This window comes from Carcharodon carcharias, chromosome 12 (assembly GCF_017639515.1).
Source record: "Carcharodon carcharias isolate sCarCar2 chromosome 12, sCarCar2.pri, whole genome shotgun sequence".
NCBI lineage: Eukaryota > Metazoa > Chordata > Chondrichthyes > Lamniformes > Lamnidae > Carcharodon > Carcharodon carcharias.
In genome coordinates, this window is record NC_054478.1 from 151,054,440 (window position 1) to 151,078,663 (window position 24,224).

At 44.6% G+C, this 24,224-nt stretch overlaps 1 protein-coding gene across 5 annotated transcripts in view; it reads left to right on the top strand.

The window, feature by feature from the left end:
- The window catches only part of vps8 (VPS8 subunit of CORVET complex), a 734,009-nt gene that overhangs the window by 237,190 nt on the left and 472,595 nt on the right, over positions 1-24,224 (top strand). For all 5 annotated transcript variants that reach the window (XM_041200655.1, XM_041200658.1, XM_041200657.1 and 2 more), the window contains 3 exons: positions 197-286; positions 10,788-10,827; positions 17,168-17,271. In XM_041200655.1, coding sequence (XP_041056589.1) covers positions 197-286; positions 10,788-10,827; positions 17,168-17,271 — 234 coding nt within the window. The remainder of the gene's footprint in view (positions 1-196; positions 287-10,787; positions 10,828-17,167; positions 17,272-24,224) is intronic.

A 24,224-nucleotide genomic window follows, 5' to 3' on the forward strand; every position in this document is an offset into this window, starting at 1 on the left:
TGGGTTTAAAGTGGTGTTGAGGCAGGATAGAATATATTTAGAACCTGAATGCACAATGCTTAATCTGTGAATTTGAGTACCAAAAGCAGCAACAATTTATAAACCCAGCCAACGTTCTACGATTGATGTAGAGATTATCTTTGAATGTAACCTGTCTGTTGCTGGAATCTTTATTTGATGTGTATTTATTACTTAGATTGCAGAGAACCATAAACTCCATGAAGCCTCAGCCTTCCTATTGGAGAAGAAGGGAGATGTGCATGCTGCCTTTGTTGTCCTGCTTGAGGTATGAACGTTGCAGAACTTATAAGTTACAGGACTTTATTCAAGTCCATGAGATTTTTCAGTGGGTTGATGAAGCAGTCAGCAGTTGGTATTTAAATTTAAAGATCAGTTATAATTGCAGTGAAGTGAGTGGACTCACTTTGACTCCTTTAATTTTTTTGGTTGTTTATGTTATTTTTGCCCTTCCAGCAACAGAAATAACGTTTAGAATGTTTACTTTTGTTGCCGTTCGAGACGATGGGCCAGATGTTTTGGCTCTTTACCACTGGGGGATTTGGCTTTCTGGAGCCATTTTTCTTCACTAGGAAGACAGATGTGGTTTCATTTGTAACAATAATAACATTACCGAATTGGAGCCCTGTCCCCATCTCCACACGAACCCACACACACAAAAATCAAAAGCTGAGCTCCGCTTACCTAAACCTGGCATTGCTGCTTTGCCTTTGAAAGCTGAATTCCCTCGGTGCCCATTCGAATGCACGTTCAGGCGGCCGATATGGACCTGATCCCATTTCTCCTATCTCTTTCTGTTTTCATTTAGTTATTGCCTCCTCGTGCACCGTTCCTGTCATGCACCATTGATTCTCCCTCCTCCCCACCCCCAATCACTAGCTCTCACCTTCTGCCTTCAGTGCCACCACCCTACACTTACGTTCCACCTCACCCCCCCCCCCCCCCCCCCCCACCCCACGTCCTCCGAAGGCTCCAGCAAGGCACTCATTGCTGTTGCTTCCAAACAGCAAACAGCAACTGCCTCAACCTCAATAGATCACCCCTTAACCATCTGTAAGTGAAGGACACGCTCGGGCCAGAATCCTCCCAGGTTTGCACTAAGTGTGGCAGCGGGGGGGAAAAACAACGTTTTACCCACTGGGCGGAATGGCGGCTTCTCACTTCATCAGAGAGCAGGCGGACTCACTCCTCTGACTCACGTACCCCTCTGCTGATGGCCCCCAACAGCTCTGTGTGATGTTCCCCCACCTTCTGCTGACTCTCCAGGATGAGTTGGGAGGCCGAATCCAGAGGCTCATCATCTGACTCGGGCCTCACAGATGCCTCTTACCCAGCAGCCCTCCGAGTGCCGGGGAGCTGGGCTGAACCTGCCTCCTCCTGCTGTGGACATGTGTCCGTGCAGTGACCACCAGATTGTGAACCCGAGCCTGCTCTAGATCTAGGTCCCACCGAGGTGTGTGTCTCTGAGCTGGTGGAGGGTGTGGGTAAGCGCTGGGATGGGTCTTCCAGGCTGCTTATTTCCAGCTCTTCAATGGAGGAGGTGACCTCTTGGCTGGAGGTGAGGATGTAGATGGAGCTGAGGGACTGTCTGGCTGAGGGTGTTGGTCACTTGGCAGAGCTCCCTGTGAACCAAAGTAGAGATAATGAGTGCATGGCAGCAGAGTCAAAAGCAGGAGAGAGAGACACTCACAGTTGTGTTGAGAGAGGGATGATGTGATGTAGGATCCTCATGAGGGTGTTCACCACCGACCTCACTATCACCAAAGGCAGGGTCCACACCCTCACCAGTCAGCGCGAGGACTCACTCCTCAAAGTGAGTGAGGGGCCTAATGTGGGTCACTCCAGGCCCTGGTCTGGGACCTCTCCCTGCTGATGTGAGCCAGCTTCTCCTGCATGGAAACAGATGGAGAGAGTGTGAGTGGGACACATGACACTGTGTGGAATGTTTGTGTGGTTATCGGAGACATGGACAGGATGAGGACACGAGCTCCAGAGGGTATGAGCCTGATGGAGATGTGAGGGTGTGTGTGAGAGTTAGTGGTGTTGTCCCTTGAGGTGTGAGGTCCCCGTGGGTGTGTGTTGGGTTTGTGAGTGTGTGAATTGAGAGTGATGAGAAGAGTGAGTTACCCTGGGGAACGGAGGAGACCATTCATCCTCTTGCAGCACTGGATGCTGATCTCCTCCGTGCTCCGTTGGCACTGACCCCCACTACCCCGCCTCCCAGGCTGGATTGGTGACTCTGCTGGACCTCTTGTGGCCAGAGTGAGGGTAGAGGACATCGGGGCAGGCCACAACGGCATCCAAAAGGCTCCCCAGAGAGGTGTCACTAAATTTGGGGTCTGCCGTCTTTGCTTTCGGGGCCTCCTGTCGCCTGGAACAGCCCTGGCCTGAAGTAATGAAGTAGGCTGCTCTCTGGTGCACTTTAAACATGGCGCCTGGGGCCAGGAAGCATCGATGTCACGACATGGCTGGCAAATCCGAGCCTGCCTGCCAGCAATCCGGTGTGTTTACCGTGAATGCGTTATTGATGAGGCGGGACGCGCTGGATGGGGGTGATACGGTGCGAAATCCCACCACTACGGCAGGCAAGACATACCTCCTTCTTCACGCCCGCTACCGCACTTAATGCAATTCAGGGACGATTCCGCCCCTCATCTCTGTAATGGTGACCATGAAACTCTCACCGATTGTCATAAAAACCCATCTGGCCTACATGTGACTCCAGACCTGCAGTGCTGTGGTCGACTCTTAACTGTCCTCAGGAATGGACCAGCGAAGCCACTCAGTTCAAGGGCAATTAGGGATGGGCAGTAAATGCTTCCTTGCCAACGATGCCCACAACCTGTGGAAGAACAAGGAATAAAAAAAATTTGCCAAATTTCAGCTTAAATCGGTCTAGGGCACTGCCCTTTGTCTTGCAATTTTCGAACCATAATGCAGGAAGGCACAAAATCTTTCCCATTTCTTTATTGCTACCTTAAGCAACAGTTCCTCAGGTGTGCTCTATATCTAAGTCCTTACATCTATTAAAGCGAACAGAGACCATCATAGATTGATAACGTCAGTATGAACTTTCATATTTCTGTGAAAAGTAATCTTATTGGAGAGGACAGAATTTTAGTTTCTTCATCTTTAGAAGTAATGAATTTTCCTTGCCTTGTCTCACACATTCACACATGTAGCAGATTAAATTCCAATTTTTGTTCAATGATTCATCTCATTTTGTAGCTGGGAGACGCACCATACCCCTGATTTCATTAACAGGTATTGGTGGAAGTGTTAAAACAGTCTAGTCATATGCTGTGTCCTGTGTGTTGCCATAAAAACAGCAGAAGAATCTCCAGAATGTTCTTCTGACAGCTGGATATTCATTATCAACCATATTCCAGTATATATGAAGGCTGAATTAACTGTTGTAATTTTTTGCAAAACAGATTAAAGTGGGCGATCCAAAGTGGGACTGCCTTTAATATCTCAAGAGTTTAGACACAACAACAAAGTAGACTTCATTCATGCCTAGAATTTCTTAGATGTTATTCACATTCTCTGCTACACAATATAGCAACTTCAGGTGTGTTCATTTATACTCAAAAGTTTGCTAAATACAAAACTTAAATTATTTATTCCCTGTTATAGATAGTGGATTCACAAGTGCCAATTGTTACATGGCAGTTCCATGACATGAACTAGAAACTATTGACATAATTTACAGAATCAATTTCCAAAATTGTCACTTGTAGAAAACCAGTATTCTTAGTTTAATAATTTGATTAATCAGTGGATGCTGATCACAAAACAGGCAAGTTGTCAGTCCACCCCACACTGTTACAGAAAATCCAGATCCACCAAGGGCTGTTGACTCTGGTTATTCGGCATCAGTTACTTAATTCAGTTCAGGCCCAGAAACATAGGGACTTAACGTCTCAAAGCAACACATACATATACAGTTATACAACAGAAGGCATTCAGTAAATTCCAAATCATCTTTCCCTTGTTCCTTTTCTAAGCATTTCTTTCCAGATAACAGCAAATTTACTCAATGTAACTGAAGGCATTAGCTTTTGCCTCCTAATGACTGAAATGCTCTTACCATTCTTAATGTTAACTTAAGCTAAGGCTTACAAAAGGGTTAACACTGAGCAAACTGTGAAAAGGTTGAAATTGGAGCCAGCTGTAGCCACCAGTGCACAAGGCAAACATTCACTAAAAAAAATCTTTAATGAGACAACGTTTAAAACAGAAGAATTTCCAGAGCTTTTTGCCTTTGCCTTTACCTCGCAAACCAGTTTGAGATTTCTGATGTTTGCCACGTAACTCCATTCTGTACTGATTTAAAACCATCAAACCTACAGCCAGGCCTTAACCAAATCTTAATGTGGTTAAAGCCTGAGCAATAGCCTCTAGGGCTTTTCATTTCTTCCTCTTTTTGTCAATTCTTTGTTACTTTTGGTGTGTCTCGTAGCTCTTTACAGCTGCTGCTTACTGTGTAAGGTATGATATAGTAACTCCTCATCCTGTTGCCCAATTTCTGTCATCCTCCTTTGGTACATGAGGGAGGTACAGTTATATAGACTAAGGGCAAAAGGGTCCTGGGGAACCAGCCCTAGTCCCTGTCTTTAACCGCCACCAGTCTCACTGCTGGACTCAAACCTCCCATTTCACATTCCTTTAGACAAATTTTCCACCCTCTCATTTCTTCTTTTATTAGACTGAATGTCTAATTATCAGTTTTCAGAATGCCCCTTTCCACAAAAAGCATAACAAATCCAACCTTGCCAATTATTGCCCCACCAGCCTGCTCTTGAGCATCGCAAAGTGATGGAAGGTGCCATTGAAAGTGCTATCAAGCAGCACCCACTCAGCAGTAACCAGCTCACTGATGCTTAGTTTGGGTTCCATCAAGGCCACTCAGCTTCTGACCTCATTAGAGCCTTGGTCCAAACATGGACTAAAGAGCTGAACTATTATAGGAAGGATGTGATTGCACTGGAGGGGGTGCAGAGGAGATTCACCAGGATGTTGCCTGGGATGAAACATTTAAGTTATGAAGAGAGGTTGGATAGACTTGGGCTGTTTTCGTTGGAGCAGAGAAGACTGAGGGGCGACCTGATCGAGGTGTACAAGATTATGAGGGGCATGGGCAGGGTGGATAGGGAGCAGCTGTTCCCCTTAGTTGAAGGGTCAGTACAAGGGGGCATAAGTTCAAGGTGAGGGGCAGGAGGTTTAAGGGGGATGTGAGGAAAAACTTTTTTACCCAGAGGGTGATGACGGTCTGGAATGCGCTGCCTGGGAGGGTGGTGGAGGTGGGTTGCCTCACATCCTTTAAAAAGTACCTGGATGAGCACTTGGCACGTCATAACATTCAAGGCTATGGGCCAAGTGCTGGTAAATGGGATTAGGTAGGTAGGTCAGGTGTTTCTCATGTGTTGGTGCAGACTCGATGGGCCGAAGGGCCTCTTCTGCACTGTGATTTCTGTGAACTCCCGAGGTGAGGTGAGAGTTACTGCCCTTGACATCAAGGCAGCATTTGACCGAGTGTGGCATCAAGAAGCCCCAGCAAAACTGGAGTCAAGGGAATCAGGAGGAAAACTTTCCACTGGTTGGAGTCATATGTAGCACGTAGCACTGGAGAAACGGTGGTTTAGTGCTAATGCCACTGGGCTAGTAATCCAAAGGCCCAGGCTAATGCTCTGGGGACAAGAGTTCAAATCTCACCATGGCGGAGTTTGAATTTAATTAATAGAATCTGGAATTGAAAAGCTAGTCTTGGTAATAGTGACCATGAAACCATTGTCAATTGTCGTAAAAACCCATCTGGTTCACTAGTGCCCTTTAGGGAAGGAAATCTGCCATTCTTAGCCAGTCTGACTCCAGACCCACAACAATGTGGTTGACTCTTAACTGCCCTTTGAAATGGCCTAGCAAGCCACGCGAGAGTAATTAGGGATGAGCAACAAATGCTGGCCTTGCCATTGACCCCCACATTCCATGAAAGAATAAATAAAAAGAAAGATGGTTGTGGTTGTTGGAGGTCACTGATTTCAGTCCCGGGACATCGCTGCAGGAGTTCATCCCAACCATCTTCAGCTGCTTCATCAATGACCTTCCCTCCATCATAAGGTCAGAAGTGGGGATGTTCGCTGATGATTGCACAATGTTCAGCACCATTCACAACTCCTCAGGTACTGAAACAGGCCATGCCCTTATGCAGAAAAACCTGGACAAAATTCAGGCTTGAGCTGATAAGTGGCAAGCAATATTTATACCACTCAAGTGCCAGGCAATAACCATTTCCAACAAGAGAGAGTCAAACCATCTCCCCATTGACGTTCAATAACATTACCATCACTGAATACCCCCCTGTCAACATCCTGAGGGGTTAGCATTGACCAGAAGCTTGACACCACCTAGGACAAAGCAGCCCTCATGATTGGCACCCCATCCAACATTTTAAACATTCGCTCCCTCCACCACTAACACAGTGACAGCAGTGTGCCATCTGCAAGATGCACCACAGCAACTCACCAAGGCTTCTTCAACAGCATCTTCCAAACCTGTGACCTCTACTACATAGAAGGACAAAGGCAGCAGATAGATGGGAACACCACCAACTGCAAATTTCCCTCCAAGCCATTCACCATCCTGACTTGGAAATATATCGCCGTTCCTTCATTGTCGCTGGGTCAAAATCCTGGAACTCCCTCCCTAACAGCACCGTGGGTGTACATACATCACAGGGACTGCAGCGGTTCAAGAAGGCAACTCACCACCACCTTCTCAAGGGGCAATTAGGGAGGGGAAATAAATGCTGACCCAGCCAGCGACACTCACATCCTGTGAATAAATAAAAACTTTAAGCAGAATTTTTTTCTTCTGCAGCTGTTCACCACTCGGTAACATTTCTCCATACATTCTCTAACTTTGCTTTCTTTGCTTCGATTTCTTAGTTGCATTGATTTCTCATTTAACATTCAGTGAAACTGCCAGCCCACCTTTGCCTGCCTTGGGTTTATTTTCCTAAGCTGAATCTTTCACCTTTGTGTTGGTTTAAGTCCCCATATTGTTCCTCCCCTCTTGGGAGTTTGTAAACTCCACTGTACAAGCTCTTCGAGTTCATCTCTTATTCTTGGTTCCCTGAACCTTGTTAACTCCCTGACCTGATCTATTGTTCTGGTTCCCTGAGCATATATCTGTTCTGTTTCGAAAAACACTAAAACTTCCTCAACTTTTACTTAACCTCCTCTTTTAATTATGCTAGCACATGAATATTGTGACTGTTCCTCAACTTAGCTAGCATACAGCTTTTTGTGAGGGGATAGACCTTTAGCTGGTCCAGCACTTATTTTGTATTTTCCCGAACATAAGAACTAGGAGCAGGAGTAGACAATTCAGCCCCTCGAGCCTGCCCCGCCATTCAATACAATCATGGCTGATCTCAATTCGGCCTCAACTCCAGTTTCCCACCCTCTCCCCATAACCTTTCAACCTGTTACTAATTAAAAATCTGTCTGTTTCCTCCTTAAATTTATTCAGCGTCCCGGCATCCACTGCACTCTGAGGTAGTGAATTCCACAGATTCACGACCCTTTGAGAAAAGTAATTCCTCCTCATCTCTGATTTAAATCCCCTTAGCCTAAAACTATGGCCTCTCGTTCTAGAATGTCCCACAAGGGGAAACATCCACTCCATGTCTACTTTGTCTATCCCCTTTAGCATCTTATATACCTCAATTAGATCTCCTCTCATCCTTCTAAACTCTAGCGAGTATAGGCTTAAACTGCTCAATCTCTCCTCATAAGACAAGCCCTGCATCTCTGGAATCAATCTTGTCAACCTCCTCTGAACCACCTCCAAAGCAATTACATCCCTCCTCAAGTAAGGGACCAAAACTGTGCACAGCACTCCAGGTGTGGTCTCACCAATGCCTTGTACAGTTGCAACAACACTTCCCTATTTTTATACTCTATTCCTTTGGCAATAAATGCCAAAATTCCATTTGCCTTCCTTATTACCTGCTGTACCTGCACACTAGCTTTCAGCGATTCATGCACGAGGACACCCAGATCCCTCTGCACTGAAGCATTCTGAACTTTCTCTCCATTTAAATAATAAGTCACCTTTTTATTCTTCCGACCAAAATGGATAACCTCACACTTATCCACATTAAACTCCATCTGCCAAATTTTGGCCCGTTGAACTGCTCTTTTAAACCAATCAATTCAGTTAAACTCTCGATTGATCTGAATACTATTGTCCCTATTCAAATGCCAAGATCTGTAGTTTTTTAAAAAGTTGTTAAGGGAGCGAGAGGTAAAGATGAGTTGAGATTGAAATGGGTTTATTGACAATAAGGCACAACAGTCTTACAGGTAACAATGTTTACAGCCTTACCCAGGGCTACAATTTGGAAGTGAGGGGCTGAATCCTGCGTGAGGATACTGAAGGGTTATTTCTTCACCAACGCCTTCAGTCTACTAGAGCTCAGTAAAATGGCTGTGGTGTTTTCCCCCCACTGCTGGACGACCAACCTTACAGTTTTTCTCAGCTTCCAGGGCCCTGCAGAGAGCTTTCTCATCACTAAATTGTTAGCAGATAATATCCTTTGAGAATGCAGCATAATATCTTAAACGCTATCTAGGCCTGTAGCACACCTACAATGGTCTCCTTTCAGACACAACCTCAACCAAACCTCATAGTAAGCAAGGACCAGCATGCACACTGTCTCCATTAGTAACTACTTCTCCTTTGAGCACCTCACCATGATCCGGCCCTCTCTCCTTGCCTGGAATACCCTTGTCTGTGTCTTTGCCCCCAAGCCCCACCTGAGTTTCTCAGAGATATCCTCCCTTGTTTCTACGCTGAGCAACTTCTCATTCTTGGTAATTTCATTCTCCAGCTCTTTGCCAAGTCTTCTCTAATCCCATTGCCCGTCGTCCTTCACCTCTCCCTAAATATGAACTCCCATATTCAATATCCCCTTACCTGCCATCTCATGCAACCTCCCTGATCACATAAATAGCCAACTCCCGACATCTCCCTTATGTTCTTCACCATCCTAAACTGCTTCCTCATCCTGATCCCGCTTCTTCCTGGAACCACTCCTTGGAATAAACTCTTCCTCCAAGTCACATCGAGCTGCTGTTTGAAATTGCTGACTGCCTATCCTTTAGCGCCCCTTCCCCCCATTCCATTCACTTTTGCAGCCATTGATCTACTCAACCTCTCCCTCCATATGTGCCAATCTTACCCCAAATCATCTTTATGCTCTCCGATCCCAGTGAATTTCATGGGTTTCTTAATTCAAAGATGCACAGATGAGCAGACAACAGGTTTAACTATCCATCACCATATTTAGCTGGAACACATCAAGTGCTATTGGACTTCACAATCATGTATCAAAACTACTACTCGGATTATCCAAGTGAACATGGGTAAGCCACAGTTTCTGTCTCCCACAACATTTCTCCCCTGCCGCCACTTCTAACAACAAATTCAAGTTATTATTTGTCATTACGAGTAAAACCATCCATTCAGTTATTCCTTGTATGCAACCCCCTTCCTTTCACTTTTCCCATGTAGCCCCACCTCTTCCTAGGCTACCCACTGCTTTCAATCCGTGTTTCTCTCCTATCTCTCTTCATGTCCTCATTGAGTTTGTTGGGGAACAGTTTAACTTTCATTGCATGAATGGTAATCTGGCTGAGCGTTAATCCCTCTGATTTCACTGATTGAAAATCAGCAAGTGGCTGTGTGGACAGTTGATGTCTTCCAGGTAAACACCGGGGAGACTGATGCTTGATTCAGCTTCTCTAACTATTATTGTGTCATACTGAACCAGGCTGCTGGAAACCTTGGAATTCTTTTCAGTGACAAGCTGAACATCCAACTCTTCATTTTCTCTATTACAAAGACCTCGACCTCTGTAACCCCTCTACCTCAGCACATCTGTCCTGATACCATCATCCATGCTTTTGTCACCTTCAGAACCAATTTCGGTATTCTATAGGCTTGTCACTCACAGTTCATCCAAACACCTCCGATTTAAGATCCTTCTCATTTGAGTTTACATTCATTTCTGGCCTTTCCCCTCCTTATCCCTGTAACCTCCACCTCTTCTGTCTCTCATCCTCCAGCCCTGGCCTCTTGTGCACTCCTGCTCCTATAATTGCACCATTGGTGGCCATGCCTTCAGCTGTTTTGGGCCCACCCTATGGAATTTCTACCCCTGAATCCTTTCACCTCTCTCCTCCTTAAAGACCTTCATTAAAACCCACCTCTATGACTAAATTTTGGAGTCCATTTTTTTTTTACTCCTTTTTGTGCAACATGCTTTGGGGATGTTTTTCTGTATTTAAGTTGCTATGAAAATGCAAGTCGTTGAGAAAAGCTGTTCAGACAAGAGCGAGCAAATCATAAACTACGAAACAAGAATCACTTTTGATTGTAACTCCTCGCTTTGCAGGGGGCGTATGTCACACTGATTCAGAAGTGTCCGTCCTTTCCAGCAATCATCTGCTTTTCACAAAAGGGATTCAGTTCATTTAGAAAGGAAGCAGGAGCCACCCTTTGATCCAAGTTGGTGCAAGGAGTAATTTTGCCTTCTGGGGCCAGTTTGATTTAGACAAAGGACCTATTTTCAAGGACATATCTAATCAAACTGGGGGGTTCCTTTACTCAAAACTTAGACTTTAATGATCTGTTATGCATCAACTACAGTATACCACTATAATCAGAGCTTGAGAGTAATAAAATGCTTCCTTTTCCTTTAGATTTTGAAGCACAAGCTGTCATTGTTTACCGATGGTGCAAGTAAGTAATAATTTAATGGTTTTTAACACACATGTTGAATTATTTTGTTATTGGCAGTTTTAAAATTGCTGAATATTTATAGCTCAAGCTGATTTGATTGTTATTTTGATGTTTGCTGTCAACTGCTGAACCTATCTAATTTGTAGGGGCCATATATAACTTACAAACCTGGTTTCTCACCAAGTCAGGGTTAACCACACATGTCACACTTACGGGGTCTAAGAGTTTGGGTTAACATGGGGTTAGTGCTTTAAGATAACTACAAATGCTGGTTTCGTTGATTCTGTCCATTTCAATGTTTATCTGTTATGCCTGTTAATTGTCCTGAGGCAAGCATTCAGCAGACAGCAAACAGATTTATTTTTCACTTGAGTATTTTCTTATCCATTCAAATATTCACATATCACATCGGTGTTTCAAAGATAATGGAAATTCAGATTTCTATCATCGAGATCTGAGAGATTATGGTTGTGCTCGATGATTCTGATGTGCATGAGCTACTTACAGTGGTGCTTGATATGCGGTAATAATATTTATGCATCATATAAAATAGCTGCAGGGAAAAATAAAAACTCTTCAAAGAAGGTAACAGTGCAGCTGGTCTCAGCGATGAGCTGAAGTGCCCTTTGCCTTGATGAAGTCTATTGTGATAAAGCTGTGTCCTAGCTAAACCCAGGCACCAAAGCAATCGTCAATCCTGCATCTGGTGACATTGCACTAAAATGCATATACTCAACCATCATACCTTGAACTTGGAAGAAAAGTAGAACTGACAATATAGTAGAACTGTGACAGATAAGTAGATCAAGACAGAGACCCATTCAGCTGAGGTATAGACAAGACATTGTGTAGAATTATACAAAAACACAGCACAGTTCAGCACATTTACCCCATCCTCCCTGTACTCATGACAGTGATCTGTCAAGCTGGAAGCCAGACTGTCTTGACTTACCGATTTATTTACGGTTTAGATTAGTCACTCCTGCTAAGGTATATGAGGCCCATTTGGTATAAGATGGACATTGACTTTTTCCCCACAAAACTTCATTGGTCACAGGAAGAGGACAATCGTGTTACAGACCAAGTTTTTTTCTCATCTCCTTTAGGTCCCCAAATTTATACTGAAGTAAGTCCAACAACTGATTCAACAATGGCAGCTTGCATTTATATAGCACTTTCAACAGTGAAACGTCCCAAGGCATTTCAAGGTGTGTTAGCAGATAAAAATTGACACTGAGCCAGGAAAGGAAGATATTAAGACAGATGACTGACTGCTTGGTCCAAGAATTAGATTTTCAAGCAGCATATTAAAGGAGGAGAAAGTGGTGTGCGAGGCAGAGAGGTTTAGGGAGGGAATCCCAAAGTTTAAAGCCTAGACTGCTGAAGGTATGGCCACTCATACTTTCAGCAGAAGAAGTGGGTAATGGACAATAGGCCAAAGTTAGAAACGTAGCAGTCTGAGGGTTGTAGGGCTGGAGCACGTTACACAGTTAGGGAGGAATTTAAACATGAGGGGGAAAATTTTATAAACAAGGCATTGATGAGCCAAGACCTAATGTAGACCAGGGGGCATGGTGTAATGGGGGAATGGGATATGGTGTGGGTTAGGGTACAGGCAGCAGAGCCTTGGACAAGCTCAAGTTGATGAAGGATGGAGGGTGGAAGATGGGAGGTCAGCTAAGAGAGCATAGGAGTCATCATGTCTGGAGGTAATAGAAGTATGAATGTGAGTTTGAGTGGCTGAGGCAGCAGTGGAGATGGGTGATCTTACAATTGTTACAGCACAGGAGGAGGCCATTTAGCATGCCAAGCCATTGCCGAATCATTGTGGCAGCAACTTAGCTGGTCCCACTCCCCTGCTCTTTCCCTGCAACCCTGCATTTTGTTTCCCTTTGGGTGCTTATCCAATTCCCTTTTGAAAGCAGCGATTGAATCTGCCTCCACCACACTCTCAGGCAGGCCATTCCATTCCTGAACCATTCCTAGGGTGTCACCTTTGCTTCTTTTGCCATTCATTTTAATCTGTGTCTCCTGGTTCTCGACCATTCCCCCAATGGGAACAATTCTTCTCTATCTACTCCCTCTAGATCTCTCATGATTTTGGACACTGATTTTACATCTTCTCTCAACCATCTCTTCTCCAAGCAGAATAACCCCAGTTTCTCCAATCAGTCCATGTCACTGAAGCCCCTCAACCCTGGGACCATTTTGCACGGTCTCTAATGCCTTCACATCCTTTCGAAAGTGTGGATCTCAGAATTGGACACAATACTCCAGTTGCAGCTGAACCAGTGTTTTATAAAGGTTCATCCTAATTTCCTTGCTTTTCTACCCCTTGCCTCTGTTTATAAAGTCCAGGATCCTGTTTGCCTTTTTACCCACTTTCTCAACCTGACCTTCCACTTTCACTGACATGTGCTCATTTACCCCAGGTTTTGCCTCTGCATCACCTTTAGAATTGGATTCTTTATTTTATATTCCCTCTCCCTGTTCTTACCAAAATGTATCATTTTCAACTTCACTGCATTTAATTTCATCTGCTGCGTGCCCACCTGTTCTCCCAGCCTGCCTGTGTCCTCTTAAATTTTATCCTCATCCTCTTTGCAGTTCACAATATTTTCAGGTTCTGCATCATCTGCAAATTTTGAAATTGTGCCCTGTAAGCGCAAGACCAAAAAATTAATATATATATATCAAGAAAAGCAGTGGCCCTAGTATTGAGAACATCACCGTATACCTTCCTTCAGTCTGAAAAACAAGTCTTCACCATTAATCTCTTTCCTGTCACTTAGCCAATTCTGTATCCCCGATGTCACTGTCCCTTTTATTACATGAGCCTGAACCTTGTTAGTAATCCTTTTACATGGTATTTATCATATGCCTTTTAAAATCCATGCACACCACATCAGTCATGTTACCCTCATCAACCATTCTCTGTTAATCAAAAAAAATCAATCAAGTTAGTTGAACACAGTTTGCCTTTAACAAGTCATTGCTGCATTTCCTGAATTAATCTGCACTGAGTTGTCTTGATTTTGGAGTATAAAGGTGGTATAAATCGAATACCCAGACTGGTTTAGTCCCAGTGGCCAGAGAGCGGGGTGAAATCAGTGGCTAGGGAATGGAGTAAGTATTTGGTGGTGGCTAAAGGCATTGGTTTCAGTCTTCCCAGTGTTTCATCAGAGGAAGTTTCAGCTCATCTAAGACTTGTATGTCAGAGAGGCAGTGTGACAGTTCCGAGACACTGGATAAGTTGAAAGAGATGGTGGTGAAATAGATCTGAGTATAAGTGCTTGATATGCTAATAGGTAAACATAGATGTTGGCTTAGCATGTAAGGTGTGAAGAGAATTTGCATTTTTAGATAAATGAAGGGATATTTGGATTTCAAAGGGATCTTAGTCTGTTAGTAACTATCCAGATAAGCAAGGCTAAGGAATGTGTTTATTTTTCCCACTGGCAATATTGGCACCATGAAAGTTTTTATGTTATGAGGTTTCAAAGACATATGGAACAATGGAATTTACATTTTAAAATGAGAGAACCATATATAAAGGAGAATGAAAGGTTATGTGTCAGAAGGCCTTGCATTAACTTACTGAGTTTGTTTTAAATCTAAAATCTATTGGGGACCATTGCCTTAAAGGGAGAGTAACTGGGAGTCAGGTTAATTTTAGGAATTTTAGGAGTTGTTATAGTAGTTTTTTAAAAATTCATTCACGGGATGTGGACATTGCTGCCTAGGCCAGCATTTATCGCCCATCCTTAATTGCCCTTGTTCAGAGGGCATTTAAGAATCAACCACATTGTTGTGGGTTTGGAGTCACATGTAGGCCAGACCATGTAAGAACGCCAGATTTCCTCCCCTAAAGGACATTAGTGAGCCAGATGGGATTTTACCGTTCAATGGTTTCATGATCATCATCAGACTTTTAAATCCCAGAATTATATTGAATTCAAATACCACCATTTTCCATGGCAGGATTCGAACCTGGGTCCCCAGAGCATTACGCTGGGTCTCTGGATTACTGATTCAGCTGGTACCATTACACCCGCACCCCCCCCCCCCCCCCCCCCCCCCCCCCCCCCAGTAATTGTAGCCTTATGTATGTGCTTGATATCTTTTATTTTGTTAATAAATATTTTAGTTTAACGTTCAAAAAATCTCTAAAGGTAAACTTATTACTTCTGAATTCAGTGCATGCGTCTTGTAATAAATACAAATTGCAAAACTGTTGTGATAGTGCGACCAAGTTTCCCTCGTGGATTTGGTCCCCCTGGCACACATCATCTGCCACGGGTCATGGTTCTTTGGGTCAAAACTTTCCAACATTGAATAGAATTATGATTGTGGTATTGTGCTTATACATCTGCAAAGAAATCCATTAATGCGATTTCTGGAAAAGTGTGCCATCAAATTGTACAATATGAAGCATTATCATTAACTTCAGTGATCTGAGGGTTTAAAAACCTGAGTCCAGCAATCTCAAGAGACAATAACTCCCAATAAGGGGAATAAGAGCAGAAGGGGGAGTTTACTTTCCCAGGGTAATCATGTTAAGTAAAAATACCTGGTGTTGCATTTTGTGCACCTTAGAAGCACCTATGCTGTCTGACTGTTGGTTTAATATCAGTGCCATGCAGGTATTGGCAGTGTAATTGGGTGAGAATCAGTCAATTTCTAACTTGCTCCAAGCTATACAGATACGAGTCTGATGATTGGATATTATTTGTCCTTGCTCTAGCCAGTGTAATTGGGTTTGCACAGCCTGAGGCCGAGCTATGCTTATGTAACTGGCAGGCCTTCAGACTACACCTTGGATAAGTAACAAACTTGATGCAGTTTAAATGAGACAAGTATAGTTTGGGTAGCTGTTTTGTCTCAACGTTTATGCCAGTGGAGATTGCTCACTGAAAAACTGTATAATGGGGTGTGAGTCAACCTTTTTTCTTGTTTTCTGAAATTTATTAATTTATTTGTAACATGTTTTCATAAACAAGCCCTTTTATATTGTCCATTAATTTACTGTTACTAACTGCATCTCCTACACAGGTGCTTCACTTATCTAAATTCAGAGGCAACACATTTTGTTTGTTGTTATTCAGAAAGAAAGCTTAATATTTAGTATTGCTGAAAGAAAGAGGCATGCTGTCGAAGCTTTTCATTTTGCACTCATCAGGACAGATTCACAAGAATACCAATTCTAAAGGGAACAACAATTTATACTGCGTGAGAAGAGAGTGCTGATTGGTTAGCAAGTGTACTCTTATTGGTAGAGGCGTTGCCATGGAGAATGCACCAGCGAACAGTTAACTACCAAGCTTTTGTTCAAACCTAACCGGGCAGGTCAACTCTGGTCAAGGCAAAGTGTGTGAATACATGTAGTTTCTTGCATGCAAGCCTGACTGATAATCTTAAACTGGTGGCCAGCGTAATTCTTAGCACATTCAGGATCGTTTAGCAAATGTTGTCCAATCATGGAATCCCATCTAATGTTGGACACTATGTTTTGAGTCTTGCAAGCACGGGCTGGTTGGATACGGTCTGTACCTTGCCTGTTGCGAACAGCCAAAGGGACATGCTGTTTGATATGTTCTGCTAGTCGTTGGGACGTATGGGGGGGTGTGGGAGGGAGGTTGGGGTGTGGCGGGGGTTGTCAGTGAGGCACAAAAAACTGAAAAATAAGGAATGTCAGCACAAATATGTCCCAGTTACGTGGTTTTGAAGGTTGGATTGCCATGGTCTCAGAGCCTGTGAATCACATATTGGGCACCCCTGTGCCCAACCGATATCTTCACCAAAGTTAAACGTATAGGTGACAAACTGGGAGTACAGTAACCTTTCACTCCCACCTTGTGCATTTGTAAATTAGGTGTTAGGTGGGCAGCATTGTAGACACAAGCTATATCAACAGCGAAGACCTGATAGATTTCTGATAGATCTGAAGAGTGTGTCTGCTGAATAAATACCATGGACTGTGTTTTTGGCCTCCCAGCTGGGAGAAATGGGATTATAGTGCCTCCAAATCATGGCAAAGGACATAACACCCTATTCCTACTGTCACAGAGTTCATGGCGATCTTCCACTTGGTCTACCTTTGGGTGACTGCAGAAGGGATCTTCCCCTAGACCTGAGGAAAACCCTGTATGTCACTGGACTCGGCACTCCATGGGCCCGACAATCCTGTCCCTTAACCCATAAAACCCTTCCTTGCAGCTGCTGCAACAATGGCACACAGGTCCTGTCGGACTGCCTTTTGGTTATTGCTCGGCTTTGTGATGTGCAGGCCCTCACCGAGCTGCTGCATTGTATTCACCTATTATTATGCGTTTCTCTGCAGGAGAGAAAAATGAAGAAACAGGGCAAGCTGCAGAATCCACGTTAGAAGAGACCATTGCATTGTGTCAACGCAATTCGCACAGTCTCAACCAACAGCAGCGGGAGGTGAGTACCGAGAGTTTTGCCCGCGTGTACGGGGCCTGTCTTGAGTTTCATTAAAGTCTGAAAATTGCACTTTTTGTCCCTTTCCGTTTCTCCGCCCTTTGAAATTCCCTCATCGCTATATCCCGCGTCCACAAACTACAACCAGTGAAAGCAAAAGGGATGCTCGTAGCTGTGAACTATTCATCTGTCAGTAACCGGTACTGTACTGTGCAGGCTTACTGGTGGGGAAGAGAAGGAATTGGGGCTGGCTGTCGAGCACAGAGGAGATTAACAGATGATTTGCTAGATGGTTTTAAATTTCTGAAGGGATGGAATAAGCTAGATGGAAACAAATTTCACTGATTGAAGTACCTGAAACTTGGATTTAAAGTTTAGCTGTAAGAGAATAGGGCAGAAAGCAGAAGAATGTTTTTATATCTGAGGATTGTGAAGCTCTGCAATTCACTTCCAATGTTATTGATTGAAGTGGAGCTCTTGTCAACCTTTAAGAATAAATTAGATTGAAGGAAAGTAGGATTAAGGGATATGGGAATAGGTTGGGCATATCGGATTAGAACTCTTGTTCATGTGGAGCGTGAACATCAACATAGACTGGTTGGGTTTTCTGGCCTCTCTGTTTGTGTAGTAATTTCTTTCTCATGGTTCAGCCAGTGTTTTCTCTTCACTGAGTTAGATCACTTGAGATCAAATGCATTTTTGACTCTGCATTTCCAGTCCCGGAAGCATGATGCCATAACAACTTATTTGTAACTCTTCTATTTTTCCATCTAAGTCTTTCCTTAGCCTCCTGTAGGACCCTTGGAGATGGGTTGGTACAAGGAGATCAGTTTCCTTTGGACTCAATGCATGTACAGACTGGCCTGCCTACACATGTAACCATAGGGCTGCCGTCACTGTGCAGTTTTGTATCACGATGGGGCTGAGAATTGTTGTGGGGCTAGTTCTGTGCACGTACGTGTTCTGTAGTGAAACATACCAGTAACTAGAACCAGCTTGGCACATTCAGTGAATTTGAGAAGAGGGTAGTGATTCTGGCAACAGATAAAGACTCATGAAAGTTTGGTCCTACTGAGAACATAACATCAAAACAGGAGCAGGAGTTGGCCATTCAGCTCCTCGAGCCTGCTCTACCATTCAGTTAGATCTTAGCTGATCTGCTTGTGCTTTGATTTCCACATTCCCATCTGTCCCTGATAACCTTTGATTCCCTTGCCTAACCAGAATCTATCTACCTCTGCCTTTAAAAATATTCAATGACCCCACCTCCACCACCTTCTGAGGCAGAGAGTTCCAAAGTCACACAACCCCCTGAGAGAAAATTTTCTCCTCATCTCTGTCCTAAAAGGGTGACCCCTAATTTTAAAACAGTGCCCCCTAGTCCTGGACTCACCCACAAGAGGGAAAATCCTTCACACATCCACCTTGTCAAGGCCATTCAGGATCTTATATACTTCAATCAAATCACCCCTCACTCTTTTAAATTGCAGTGGAAACAAGCCCAGTCTGTCCAATCTTTCCTCCTAAGATAACCCACTCATTCCAGGTATCAACCCAGTAAATCTCCCCTGAACTGCCTTCAATCATCCTGTATTCCTGTATGCCCACAGTATTTGAGATGGTGTCTCACCGATGCCCTGCATAACTGAAGCATAACATCCTTACCTTTACGTTCAATTTCTCTCATAATAAGGGATAGCATTCCATCAACCTACTTGATTACTTGCTGTACCCGCATACTAGCTTTTTGTGGCTCATTCACTAGAACACCTAGATCCCTCTGGATCTCAGAATTCTGCAGCCATTCTCTGTTTAAGTAATGCTCTGCTTTTTTATCCTTCCTGCCAAAGTGAACAACTTCACATTTTTCCACATTATACTCCATTTGCCAGTTCTTTGCCCACTCACTCAACCTATCTGTATCCATTTGCAACCTCCTCATGTCCTCTTCACAACATACTTTCCTACCTATCTTTGTGTCACCTGCAAATTTAGCTACCATGCCTTTTCTCTCCTCATCTAAATCATTGATATAAATTATAAAAAGGTGAGGCCCCAGCACAGATCCCTGTGACAGACTCATTAAATCCTGCCAACCAGGCAAAGACCCATTTATGCATACTCTGTTTTCTGCCAGCCAGCCAATCTCCAATCCATACTAATATGTTATCCTCTACACCATGAGTTTTATTTTCCGCAATAACATTTGATGTGGCACCTTATCAAACGCCTTCTGGAAATCCAAGTACAGTACATCCACAGATTCCCCTTTATCCACAGCACATCTTGCTCCTTAAAAAAAAACTCCAATAAGTTGGTTAAACATGATTTCCCTTTCAAAAAACCATGCAGACTCTTCTCAATTACCTTGAGTTTTTCTATGTGCCCAGCGATAACTTCCTTAATGATCAATTTTCCCCACAACAGATGTCAAGCTAACTGGCCTATGGTTTCCTGTTTTTGGCCTCCCTTCCTGAATAGAGGGGTTATATTTGCTACTTTCCAGTCTGATGGAACCTTTGCAGAATCTTGTGAATGTTGGAAAATTAACACCAGCACATGGACTACACCATTACCCCCACTTTTAGGATGAAGTCCATCAAGACCCAGAGACTTGTCAGCCTGCTGCTCCGTCAGTTTGCTCAGTACTCCTTCCCCAGTGATTGGAATTTCACCAAGTTCCTCTCTCCCTCCCACCTCCTGATTTACAGCTATTACCGGGATGGTTTTTGTCTCCTCTATAGCAAAGACAGAAGCAAAACATTTCTTCATTTTATCCGCCATTTCCTTATTATCTACTATTAGCTCCCCACTGTCACTCTTTAGAGGACCAACACTCTACTTACTTTATTCCTTTTTAAATACCTGTAGAAACACTTGCTATCTGTTTTTACATTTCTAGCTAGCTTCCTCTCATACTCTAATTTCTTTCTCCTGATTAACCTTTTAGTCATTCTCTGCCTTTCCTTATATTCTGACCAATCATGTGACCTACCACTCATCTTTGCACAGTTATATGCTTTTTCCTTACTTTTGATGCTTTACTTAACATCTTTAGTTGACCACAGATGGTGGGTCCTCCCCTTAGAATTTTTCTCTATAATAGGAATATACTTACTCTGAATACTCTGAGATATCCAATTAAATGTCTGCCACTGCTTCTCTGTTGATCTAGTCACTAGCCTAGTTTCCCAGTTCACTTCAGCTAGCTTCCTCTCATACTCTAATTTCTTTCTCCTGATTAACCTTTTAGTCAATCTCTGCCTTTCCTTATATTCTGACCAATCATGTGACCTACCACTCATCTTTGCACAGTTATATGCTTTTTCCTTACTTTTGATGCTTTACTTAACATCTTTAGTTGACCACAGATGGTGGGTCCTCCCCTTAGAATTTTTCTCTATAATAGGAATATACTTACTCTGAATACTCTGAGATATCCAATTAAATGTCTGCCACTGCTTCTCTGTTGATCTAGTCACTAGCCTAGTTTCCCAGTTCACTTCAGCTAGCTCAGCTTTCATGCCCACATAGTTGCCCTTATTTAAGTTTAATACGCCAGCCTTAGACCCACTCTTCTCCCTGTCAAACTGGATGTAAAATTCAGTCATATTGTGGTTGCTGCTACCTAGGGATGCCTTTACTCTGAGGTCATTAATTAATCCTGTCACATTATACAGTACCAAGCCTAATATAACCTGCCCTCTGGTTAGTTCCAGAACATGCTGCTCTAAGAAACTATCTCAAAAGTGTTCTAAAAACTCCTCGTGCAGACTACTACTGCCAATCTGATTTTTCCAGTTTGTATGTAGATTAAAATTACCCATGATTATTGCCCTCCCCTTATCATAAGCACCCAATATTTCTTCTTGTTTACTTTGTCCTACACTGTGGTTACTGTTAAGGGCCTGTAGACTACTCCCTCTAGTGACTTCTTTCCCCAACTGTTCCTCATCTCCACCCAAACTGATTCTATATCCTGATCCCCTGAACCAAGGTCATCTCTAACTATTGCACCAATGCCATCTTTGATTAACAGTACTACCCCTCCACCTTTACCTCGCTCTCTATTCTTCTTGAATGTCATGTACCCCTCAATATTCAGGACCCAATCCTTGTCATCCTGCAGCCACATCTCTGTAATGGCTATCAGATCATATTTATTTAATTCAGTGTGTGCTCTTTATTTAATTCAGTTCATTTACTTTGTTATGAATGTTAGGTGCATTCAGATACAGAGCCTTTAGTTTTGTCTTTTTGTTATCTTTGTAACATCTAGTTTGGACTATTGATCTATTCTTAGGTTGTTTCTCTCCATCTCTTCCTGCCATTCTCTGAATCTCATTTCCTACATTACTATTTTGCTCTCCGGCCTTGACTCTATCCCTTAATTTGTTACGTTGACCCAAGCTTGATCCCTCATCCCCCACTTGTTTAAAGCCCTCTCTATTTCCCTAGTGATGCGCATTGCTAGAACACTGGTCCCAGCACAGTTCAGGTGCAGACCATCCCAGTGCTACAGGCAGTACTTTCCCCAGTACTGATACCAGTGCCCCACAAACCAGAACCCACGTCTCCCACACCAGTCTTTGAGCCCCACATTCATCTCTCTAATGTTGTTTGCGCTATGCCAATTTGCACATAGTTAGGGTCATAATCCAGAGATTCTGACCTTTGAGGTTCTGCTTAATTTTGGTGCCTAGCTCCTCATACTGACTATACAGAACCTCTTTCCTTATCCTGCCTATGTCAACTGAATCCTTCCCCTCCCACGCCAAGTTCCTCTCCAGCCCTGAGTAGATGTCCTGAACCCTGGCACTGGGCAGGCAACACAGCCATCTGGAGTCTTGCTCTTTGCTTCAGAGAACACTGTCAATCCCCCTCACTATATTATCCCCCTGTTAGCTCCAATACTATTGACTGCATGGAAATTGAGTATTTTATGTTTCCTAGGGTGATAAATGGAGCACGTATTATGTGCTTGCAGTTAACAGCACTATATTAAGGTAAAATGTCTGTAAACACATGAGCACAGTAGGTTGGTGTGTTCTTGTAATTTACTATAAATAAGCTTAAAAGTTAGCATCTCATAAGTGGTTTGAGGATTGATTTTTCAAGACTTTTTAACGTTGTTAGTTTACACTTTGTTTTCCTTATCAGATGACCCACTGCTCATGTTTTAAATTTACAAAGCTTGGTAGATTAGTTCCTGGTCTCTCTCTGACATTCTCTCTCTCTCTCTCTCCCTCTCTCCCTCTGACACACTCTGATTCTCTCTCTCAATCTCTCTCTGTCCCTGAGTCTCTCTCTGTCCCTGAGTCTCTCTCTGTCCCTGAGTCTCTCTCTGTCCCTGAGTCTCTCTCTGTCCCTGAGTCTCTCTCTGTCCCTGAGTCTCTCTCTGTCCCTGAGTCTCTCTCTCTCCCTGACTCTCTCTCTCTCCCTGACTCTCTCTCTCTCTCCCTGACTCTCTCTCTCTCTCCCTGACTCTCTCTCTCTCTCCCTGACTCTCTCTCTCTCCCTGACTCTCTCTCTCTCCCTGACTCTCTCTCTCTCCCTGACTCTCTCTCTCTCCCCCCCTGACTCACTTTCTCCCTAACTCTCTCCCTAACTCTCTCCCTAACTCTCTCCCTGACTCTCTCTCCCTGACTCTCTCTCCCTGACTCTCTCTCCCTGACTCTCTCTCCCTGACTCTCTCTCCCTGACTCTCTCTCCCTGACTCTCTCTCCCTGACTCTCTCTCCCTGACTCTCTCTCCCTGACTCTCTCTCCCTGACTCTCTCCCTGACTCTCTCTCCCTGACTCTCTCTCCCTGACTCTCTCTCTCTCCCTGACTCTCTCTCTCTCCCTGACTCTCTCTCTCTCCCTGACTCTCTCTCTCTCCCTGACTCTCTCTCCCCCCCGACTCTCTCTCTCCCCCTGACTCTTTCTCTCTCCCCCCCGACTCACTCTTTCCCTGACTCACTTTCTCCCTGATTCTTTCTCTGATTCTTTCTCTCTCCCTGGCTCTCTCTCCCTGGCTCTCTCTCTCTGACGCTCTCCCTCTGACGCTCTCTCTCCCTCTGACGCTCTCTCTCCCTCTGACGCTCTCTCTCCCTCTGACGCTCTCTCTCCCTCTGATGCGCTCTCTCTCTGACGCTCGCGCTCTCTCTCACGCTCGCGCTCTCTCTGACGCTCACGCTCTCTCTGACGCTCGCGCGCTCTCTCTGACGCGTGCTGTCTGTCTCTGACGCTCGCGCTCTCTCTCTGACGCTCGCGCTCTCTCTCTGACGCTCGCGCTCTCTCTCTGACGCTCGCGCTCTCTCTCTGACGCTCGCTATCTCTCTCTGACGCTCGCTCTCTCTCTCTGACGCTCGCTCTCTCTGGCGCTCGCTCTCTCTCTCTGGCGCTCGCTCTCTCTCTCTGACGCTCGCTCGGTCTCTGACGCTCGCTCGGTCTCTGACGCGCGCTCGGTCTCTGACGCGCGCTCGGTCTCTGACGCGCGCTCTCTCTGACGCGCGCTCTCTCTGACGCGCGCTCTCTCTGACGCGCGCTCTCTCTGACGCGCGCTCTCTCTGACGCGCGCTCTCTCTGACGCGCGCTCTCTCTGACGCGCGCTCTCTCTGACGCGCGCTCTCTCTGACGCGCGCTCTCTCTGACGCGCGCTCTCTCTGACGCGCGCTCTCTCTGACGCGCGCTCTCTCTGACGCGCGCTCTCTCTGACGCGCGCTCTCTCTGACGCGCGCTCTCTCTGACGCGCGCTCTCTCTGACGCGCGCTCTCTCTGTCTCCGACGCGCGCTCTCTCTGTCTCCGACGCGCGCTCTCTCTGTCTCCGACGCGCGCTCTCTCTGTCTCCGACGCGCGCTCTCTCTGTCTCCGACGCGCGCTCTCTCTGTCTCCGACGCGCGCTCTCTCTGACGCTCGCTTTCTCTGCTTCTCCCTCCCTGACTCTCCCTCCCTGACTCTCCCTCCCTGACTCT